The sequence below is a fragment of the Amblyomma mixtum genome, chromosome 8, assembly GCF_055824585.1.
Source record: "Amblyomma mixtum isolate Tamu chromosome 8, ASM5582458v1, whole genome shotgun sequence".
In the NCBI taxonomy this organism is placed as follows: domain Eukaryota; kingdom Metazoa; phylum Arthropoda; class Arachnida; order Ixodida; family Ixodidae; genus Amblyomma; species Amblyomma mixtum.
Window position 1 is genome coordinate 66,014,167 of NC_143019.1, and position 9,002 is coordinate 66,023,168.

Genomic DNA, 9,002 nt, shown 5'->3' on the forward strand with positions numbered 1-9,002 from the left:
TGACACCTCTTCTGTTGGGGATAAACGAAGCGTCAGCAAGGCGTGGGAGCAATGCGAGCCGTGTCGCAACTCTCTTTTTTTTTTTACGTAATTGCGTACTTATGTCCCATAGCAAGACACCATGGGGAGAGAGCGGCGAGGTGGGTTAAGGGGCCAGAAATCCAATGGCGAAAAAAGAAATTTCAACGAAGTATGTAGAATGGCAATGAGAGCTCCAGGGTCACGCAAGAAAGGAGATAAACCTACCCACAGGAAATGGTATTGAACCAGTGGATACATCTACAATACCCGTCATAATGACGCAAGGGTGGTGCCTCACTGTCGCACAGAATACGGTTCGCCAGTCCATTTCTTATCATGCTGCTATTCTTCTAAATAGCCTTGCGCTCATCGATACCTACTCGGAAAAGTTGTCAATACGAGCGCTACATGCACATTTTTTTACAGCCAACAACACATGATTCTCTTGTATGATTGGGTTTTGTGTTTCTTGGTGCCTTTTAGCCTTTTATTTTTTATTGATGCTTTGTTTTGCTGTAAAATGCCTTCTAATTTCTACTACCGCTAAAAGTTACGTTTTCCAGAATTTTAAAAACTTAAAATTATTAAACTGAACGTGTTTCAATCTCAGTGTGTTTGAAATTTTTATGTTTAAAACCTGATGTGTGTTTATGTTCCGAATGTATTTCAACCTGCATGTGCTTTCATCTGGAGTGTTCTTGTTCTGTAAGGTGCTAATTTTAGTTCTGTGAGATGAAGTGTGTTGTGCCATAGAGGTGGTCCCGTTGCGCTAGCCACCCGTTTCGTGACTGAGCGTTGCCAGCTCTCTTAGCGGTAGCGAAGACTCCGAGTCAGGCGTCGGTGAGACTAAGAAAACGCTTTATACACTATGTACAGGACATAATATAGTTCAACATCGGCACGGGGGCCGAGAGCTATACAACGCGACTGTTCTCGCACAGCGACGATCAGCGAGACACCAGCACGTCACACCATCCGACTCCACTCGTGAGCAGCACTCGACTCACGGTGGGTCGGACTCTCGGTCACTCGGTCACACACCTCCAAGCTGCAGCGTTGGGGCTTTTATAGCCTGAGGAACGGTGGCCCCTCAGAACTGGCCAATCCAAAGGCAGCAATCGACGGCAGTCCGAAAGGACCAATCAGCGATCGCGCGGGCCAACCGCTTCAAATTTTGCCGCGCGCGGTGGCGTCCGGGAGAGAAGGAATCTGGCGCCTCGCTGTCTGGCCTCTTGCGACAGGTCCAGGCGTGTTGCTTGCAGATGCTTCTCCTAGGACTCCGCTGCCGTACGGCGCAGCATCGTGGCTTGTCAGGGAGCGTTAGGGCGCGTGCCTTTCGGCGCAGCACCAGGGCTTGTCAAAAGGAACTGCACAAGTAAGCTAAACTGGGCTAGTCGGAGCAATTGCATCTTCGAAAAACGTAGCGCGAAACACAAGACACAGGTAAGGTGAAGACAGGACACGAGCGCTAAGGTGTCCTGTCTTCACCTTACCTGTGTCTTGTGTTTCGCGCTACGTTTTTCGAAGATGCTTGTCAAAAGGGACGCTCGCAGGAGAAAGTTAGCGGCCGGCAGAATTGGAATCCGGGCGGGTTTCCCGGCATGACAGCATCCCCGCCATCATATAAGGCGCCGGGAAGACGAGCTGCTTCCACGTGGCTCGGATGCCAGGCGCGCATCTTCGTCAGGCTCTTCCAAGTTCACGTCCAGTCCAGGTAACTTCACGAGCACCAGGTCCCACTCGCAGGCCAGGAGCTCTGTTGACCTCGTTGTCGCCAAGGCACCTCGACCAGCTTCGCTGAGGTCGTTCCGATCCCCATGCTTCTCGCCACTGGTCATGGTTGGTCGTTCTGCAGACTACAAAACCGACCGGCAAAAGGCAACACCCAACACAAGCAAGTGCCCTCTGTCTCCCATCAAACACCAGACGAAGCCATAATCCAAATTAACCTAAACTAAATTGATGTCCCCATTTATTCCCGCTGCAACAAGAGGCATGTGTACGATCTGGTACACAAGGTTCAAACAACCATTTTGCAAAGTGTCAACACATCAAAATAGCAGGAGCACTTAATAATCAACAATAATAATGAAAATAAGATTGGTCCCCTTGAAATCATTTGGACCGAAAACACACTACTGAGGAAGCAAATGAGGTCATTCATTTTTGCCCCTTTCTTCCTTCGAACATGATAGTTTGCTGCAAAGCGAGAGAAGGTAAGTAACGAGGAGGTCACTGAAAGAAGCGAGGCCTAGAATGCACGACTTAGAGCATCGGCGTTCGCGTTCAACCTTCCCTTCTTATAGCGGACAACCAGATTGTGCTGCTGGAGGGTCATGCTCCACCTCAGCAAACGGCCGCTTTTAGACGACATGTTACTTAACCAGGTTAGAGGGCAATGGTCCGTTTCCACAACAAACTTAGAACCGGAGACATAACAAGCCAGCTTCTGAACTGCCCACACAAGGCAGGCGCACTCTTTTTCAGAGGTGCTGTATGCCTCTTCCCTACAGCTTAGTTTCCGACTCAAATACAAAATTGGTCGTTCATGACCACTAGCATCTTCTTGGCATAGCACCGCTCCCATTCCGCGATCACTCGCGTCACATTGAATGATGAAACCTTTCGAAAAGTCTGGCGCCGTTAGAACCGGCTTATGGCTCAATGCTTGTTTCAACATTTGGAACGCATTTTCTTTCTTCGAGTCCCACGTCACCTTAACGGGCTCCGATTTTCGAAGCGCGTCTGTTAGCGGGCTGACAAGGTCAGAGTAGTCTCTCACATAGTGTTGGTAATATCCAGCTAAACCTAAAAAAGCCCTTATATCCGTCTTAGTGGTTGGCCAGGGATAGTTTACAATAGCGGCTACCTTGATGTCGGAAGGTCTACGCCGGCCGCGCCCCACCACATGGCCCAAATAAGTCACCTCACCGCAACCTAGGTGACATTTAGCTGGTTTCACAGTGAGGCCTGCCTCTTTCAACCTGCTCAATACAACTCGCAAGTGCTCGAGATGTTCTTCCCAAGTGTCCGAAAAGATGGCAACATCGTCGAGGTATGGCAATGCAAACTCGCCCAAACCATGAAGCACTCTGTCCATCAGGCTAGAGAAACAATACGGCGCGTTTTTAAGTCCGAAGCTCAGCATGAGTGGGCGGAAGGTTCCGAACGGGGAAACGAACGCGGCGCAACGGCTAGCCCGTTCCGTAAGGGGTACTTGCCAATAGCCTCGCACGAGGTCCAGCGTAGATATATAATTTGACTTCGACACCGTCTCCACTCTTTCTTCTAGGTTCGGTATCGGATATGTCTGATCTCGGGTGATCGCGTTCAGACGCCGATAATCGACGCATGGCCTCGGATCTTTTCCCGGAACCTGGACAAGTATCAGGGGCGATGTGTAGTCGCTCTCACTTGGCACTATAACCCCCAAGTCACGCATGCGCTGAATCTCCTCAGCCATGATTTTTTTCTGCACGGGTGAACAACGATACGGTTTACTGCGGATCGGTTGCTCAGATGTGAGCTCGATGTCGGGCTCTAAGACCGTGGTCTTTCCGGGACGGTTCGAAAAAACCTCCTTAAACTCGGAAACTATTCCCTTTAAATCCTCCTTTTGGGTGGTACTTAGACGCGCGTCTAAAGTCAGCTGTTCCAACATTAGCTCTAAACCACAATCTTTCATGTCAGCTGTCGTCAGGATTTCCGCCCCTTCCTCATCGGCAGCATTTATCGTCATGCTTACAATCGCGTGACGCTGAATGTAGGGCTTCATCAAGTTGCTGTGATAAATTTTGTTGGGCCGTCTCCCTAATTTCACTTCGTAGTTGGTATCGGAAAGCTTCGATACAACCTTCGCGGGTCCTTCCCAGTGAACCTCGAGCTTGTTTTTCTTCGACGGACGCAGCAACATCACTTGACTACCCACTTCGAAGGTGCGTTTTTTTGCTGACTTGTCGTAATATCCCTTTGACAAGATTTGCGCCGCCTTCATGTGCCTCTCTACATTATCTTTTGTTTTCCCGAGCCTCTGAAGAAGGTCGAGGACGTAGGAGACTACATTTGGGTCGTCATCACTGCCTTCCCAAGACTCTCGCAACATGCGCAGCGGAGTTCTAAGGCTTCGGCCATACACGAGCTCCGCGGGGCTAAAGCCTGTGCTCTCATGGGGAGCAGACCTCAAGGCGAACATAGCGGCGGGAATGCAGGCCTCCCAGTCACAGTGACGCTCAAAGCACAGGGCTCTCAATATGCGCTTCAGCACCGAATGCATTCGCTCTACTGGATTAGATTGCGGGTGATGGATAGAACTGTGCACCACTTTAATGCCGCATCTTTCCAAAAAGGTAGAAGTTAGGCAGCTGGTGAAGACGCTGCCATTGTCGCATTGGATCTCAGAAGGGAACCCGACGCGTGCGAACATTGAGAGCAGAGCGTCCACGACCTGGGAAGAATTTAGCTCCTTAAGTGGTACCGCCTCCGGGAACTTGGTCGCGACGCACAGGGCCGTCAGAACATACCTACACCCGTTCGTTGATTCTGGCAAAGGACCTACAATATCAATTACCAGTCGCCGAAAAGGTTCTGTTATGACTGGCACTAACTTCATCGGCGCCTTCCACTTGTCAGTGGATTTGCTCACTCTCTGGCAGGTTTCGCAAGATCGCACGAATTGTTCGACATCCTTCCAATAATACGGCCAATAAAACTCCTGAGCCAATCTAGCCTTGGTCTTTTTTAAGCCAAGATGCCCTGCCCACGCATTTTCGTGCGCGAATTCCAGTAACTGACAGCGATATTTTCGAGGGATCAAAATCCGCTCATATTTGCGACCCTGCTTATCGGTGTAGCAGCGATACAATAAGCCAGATCTCTCGTAAAATGAAACCCTCTTTTTCTCCACTCCCAGTCTGACGCTCTTCATCAGATCGGCTATTGAGCAGTCTTGCTGCTGCTCGCGAATGAGCGTTTCCTTTTCAACTGCGGCCAGCTCCTGCCAGCTGGCGGAAACCGGAGCGAGTATGGAGCCCGCGTCGCCTGACTGCGGCGTCGTGTCTAGATCGCGGCTAGCAGTGCACGTATCACTCTCAGTCTCGTCCAAACCGCGCTCTCCCAAGCCAGTCTCCGAGCTCTGCATCTCCCGTGTCTGCCCGCCACTCAAGTTACCTTGATCGCTCCGCGTGCCGCACGGCTGTTCGTTCACCGACTCAAAGTCCAGTTCCCTCGACAGTTGGCGCGCTTTGGATCGCGTGAGGGCCATGTACGCCACGTCGGCAAAGAATGATTTGCCCTGATCCTTCAGCATCTGCTCCGAGCTATTTGAGAACAGGTAGGGAAAGTGCTCCGGAAGGGCGGCAGACGCAGCGGCTTCTGTGTTAAGTTTTCCAAACTCTCCTTCAATGATGACCGCTGCGATCGGTAAGCAGACACTCTCATCCTCGGCCACTTGCCGTATCCAAGCGCATTCTCCTGTAAAGTCACTAGAGGAGACGAAAGACGGGTGGACGACGTCCATAATTGCTGCCGAGTCCCGAAGTGCTCTGCACTTCTTGCCGTTTACTTTAATTTCCTGCATGTATGGCTCCAACAGTCGCATGTTTTTGTTTGTTTCCCGTATCGTTGCAAAAGCAACTTTCTCTTGGCAGTTCGCCGCGATGTGCCCTTGCTTTTTGCAGTTGTAGCAGATTAACGGCTTCCGTTTTTCAAAAGAACGCGTCGCATCGTTTCGCTGCTTGGGGCCATCGCTAGCATTCTGAGATGCATTCTGCCCTTCCTTCGCAGTTTCTTTGGTAAGGGACTCGTCTTTCCGAAACTCGCGACGCTTGATTTGCTTCCGTTCCTCGGGCTTCCTTGAAAACCCGTCACTCTTATCTGCTTTTTCTACACGCACTGCCCTGCTGTGCAAGCTGCGGCGGAGGTAATACTCTCCAGCTAATTCTGCTGCCTTGTCTAGCTTAACCTCCTTTAGCCTATCTCGCAGCCAGAGCTTGACATCCTCATCAATGCAACGGTAGAACTGTTCTAACGCGATGCATTCGACGACTTTATCGCGGTCGTCGTAAACCTCTTCGCCTTTCAGCCATTCAACCAGGTCGGCTTTTAGACGAAACGCGAAGTCAACATGTGACTCCCTGCCCTTCTGTGCATACCGAAACTTCTGCCGGAAAGCTTCGGGCGACAGTTTGTACTTTCGCAATAGCGCCTCCTTCACATCACTGTAGCTCTCAAACGCCTCTTTAGATAAGCAAGTTATCACGTCAGATGCCTCCCCGGGAAGCAAGGCTAACAGATTCTGTGCCCAGAGGGATCGCTCAATGTCATTCCGTTCGCACACATGCTCAAATTTAACGAGGTATTTAGCCATATCCTCGCCGACTACAAAGGGCGGCAGTTGGTCGCGTATTTTTGGAGCGTTAGAGGGAACCGTCGTAGAAGCAAGACTGGGCGCTGGCGAGGTTTTTCGGAACTCCAGCTCTTTCATTTTAACCTCGTGCTCTCTAAGCGCCTGGCGCTCCCGCATCTCCTCCTCGCGACGTTCATTTTCTCTCTTTTCCTCCCGTTCACGCCTTTCATTGATATCAGCCCAGGCCTCTTCGGCCTCCTCAGCCGTCACGTCCGCAGTCCTCATGACCTCAAGGATCGCTTTCTTTCTTTTTGTTGAGCCCAAATCAATGCCCAACTCCTCACAAATTTGGAGAAGTTCTTTAACCTTGTAACTCTCCATCGTTCACACTGCCTCTTGCTGTTTGCCCTTTTAGAAACTACTTGCCGTACTCTACTATATCGCTACTAGTTCGGTACGCGCAAGAATTTCACACACTGCCTTGTTTACCCCTTCAGCATCCCTTGGTTTTCAAAACACTCTTCCTAGGCTTGAAACACACAAGGTTAACGCAATGCTACACCAATTCTTTCTCTAAGCTACTATAACCTGTGTTAGAGAAAGTCTGGCGTTTGAGGAAAACTTCAGGCACTCACCGCGCCGAGGTAGCTGATGTCGGTCGATCCCACCGCTGCCACCAATGTTGTGCCATAGAGGTGGTCCCGTTGCGCTCGCCACCCGTTTCGTGACTGAGCGTTGCCAGCTCTCTTAGCGGTAGCGAAGACTCCGAGTCAGGCGTCGGTGAGACTAAGAAAACGCTTTATACACTATGTACAGGACATAATATAGTTCAACATCGGCACGGGGGCCGAGAGCTATACAACGCGACTGTTCTCGCACAGCGACGATCAGCGAGACACCAGCACGTCACACCATCCGACTCCACTCGTGAGCAGCACTCGACTCACGGTGGGTCGGACTCTCGGTCACTCGGTCACACACCTCCAAGCTGCAGCGTTGGGGCTTTTATAGCCTGAGGAACGGTGGCCCCTCAGAACTGGCCAATCCAAAGGCAGCACTCGACGGCAGTCCGAAAGGACCAATCAGCGATCGCGCGGGCCAACCGCTTCAAATTTTGCCGCGCGCGGTGGCGTCCGGGAGAGAAGGAATCTGGCGCCTCGCTGTCTGGCCTCTTGCGACAGGTCCAGGCGTGTTGCTTGCAAATGCTTCTCCTAGGACTCCGCTGCCGTACGGCGCAGCATCGTGGCTTGTCAGGGAGCGTTAGGGCGCGTGCCTTTCGGCGCAGCACCAGGGCTTGTCAAAAGGGACGCTCGCAGGAGAAAGTTAGCGGCCGGCAGAATTGGAATCCGGGCGGGTTTCCCGGCATGACAAGTGTGAAATTGAATCCTGTATAACCTGTACTAGCACTACTGCTGAACTGTACATAGAGGGGGCCGGGCTTTGTCAAGCCGCAGTAATGCGGCTTTTACCCGTCACCCCCTTTTCTCCTTGAGAGAGAACGATTTAATTAGATTTGATTTGAAGTAACTATCTCACTTCTCAATTTCATCGTTCGGCTATTGGAATCGAAACGAAAACAACATGGCAGAAGAAATTCAATTATAAATTATGGACTGGTCGTAGGTGAATACCACGTGGTGGTCCATGCACAAGAATGTTTAACTCGGTATTACAAAAAAATGTAATATGCCACCAAAATTTCTTATTTTTACCCCCTAGACGGTAGATAATTTGCCTCAGAAAATTCAGTTTCCCTGCTTTCCGAACCGCGCAGACGCATAATAATGACTGAGTCGCTAAAGGGGTAACAAATTCTTTACTTTAAATTTTGAAAGGACGGTTTGAAACACGCCGCCGCCATTGACGCAATTTATCGGATAAACTCGCTTCCTTGGATTACTTTCTTTCATTAATTATCGTATACTTAAAAAATCTATATAAATAAATAAATAAATAAATAAAATGTTTTTATTACTCACTAGGCAACTTTTCCCACATGTTCCGGCATTGTGAATAATAACCTGTTTTTCCCCACGAAGGAGTCAAAGATGGCGCAGGGCAGAATAAAAGAAGAGGGAAAGGGTGATAAAGGCTACAGGACAAATAAAATGTTAAAGAAAAATGACTCGGGAGTTGTTTGAAAAATGGTACCCGCCTCGGCGTGCTCACTCGGTCGGTCGCTCGGTCGGTCACTCGGTCGGTCACTCGGTCGGTCACTCGGTCGGCCAACAGGTGACATCACACAATAGGGAGATATCAGAAAACAAGAACAGGAATCGCTGAAGAAATGAGTGGCTGCGGCCTGTTACGGGCACTGCAGCTATGCGTGTTGCGGTATACATGCCTTCTATACCTACGATGCGCGGAGAAAACGGGGAAGATTTGGAGGTTCAAGAACACAGAAAGCACGGCGCGGTAACCAAGAGGACGAGGCGAGGCGCCGACATGGTGTGCACAACGCCGCCGCCGACGACTACTACGACGCGGACGAGCGGGCGCAGCTAGCGAGGAACAAAGTAAGAAGAAAGGCGTCGCAAAAACAAAAAAAAAACTGTTAAGATAAGAGTTTGTAATAGTGAAGAAGCGCCGCAGTTCTACGAAGAAATTAATCGCAGTCGCTTGCTTTTTCCAGTTCGAA

The 9,002-nt window shown here is 50.3% G+C and overlaps 1 protein-coding gene across 1 annotated transcript; it reads right to left on the minus strand.

Annotated features, from left to right (window-relative positions):
• Positions 1-4,023: 4,023 nt before the first annotated feature.
• On the minus strand, positions 4,024-7,542 carry LOC149332782 (uncharacterized). Its single transcript, XM_089557556.1, has 2 exons — positions 4,719-7,542; positions 4,024-4,051 (listed from the first exon to the last, which is right to left on the minus strand). The coding sequence occupies exons 1-2, from the start codon at positions 6,743-6,745 to the stop codon at positions 4,024-4,026; spliced, it is 2,055 nt and encodes a 684-aa protein (XP_089413682.1). The 5' UTR covers positions 6,746-7,542.
• Positions 7,543-9,002: the final 1,460 nt, after the last annotated feature.

What these genes read in the sequence shown, in the direction of transcription:
- LOC149332782 (XM_089557556.1), bottom strand. Translation starts at nt 6,745, where the DNA reads ATGGAGAGTTACAAGGTTAAAGAACTTCTCCAAATTTGTGAGGAGTTG. An exon ending in GCTCAGGAGTTTTATTGGCC is followed by an intron (nt 4,052 to 4,718) that starts GTATTATTGGAA and finishes GACCTTCTTCAG; the next exon opens with AGGCTCGGGAAAACAAAAGA.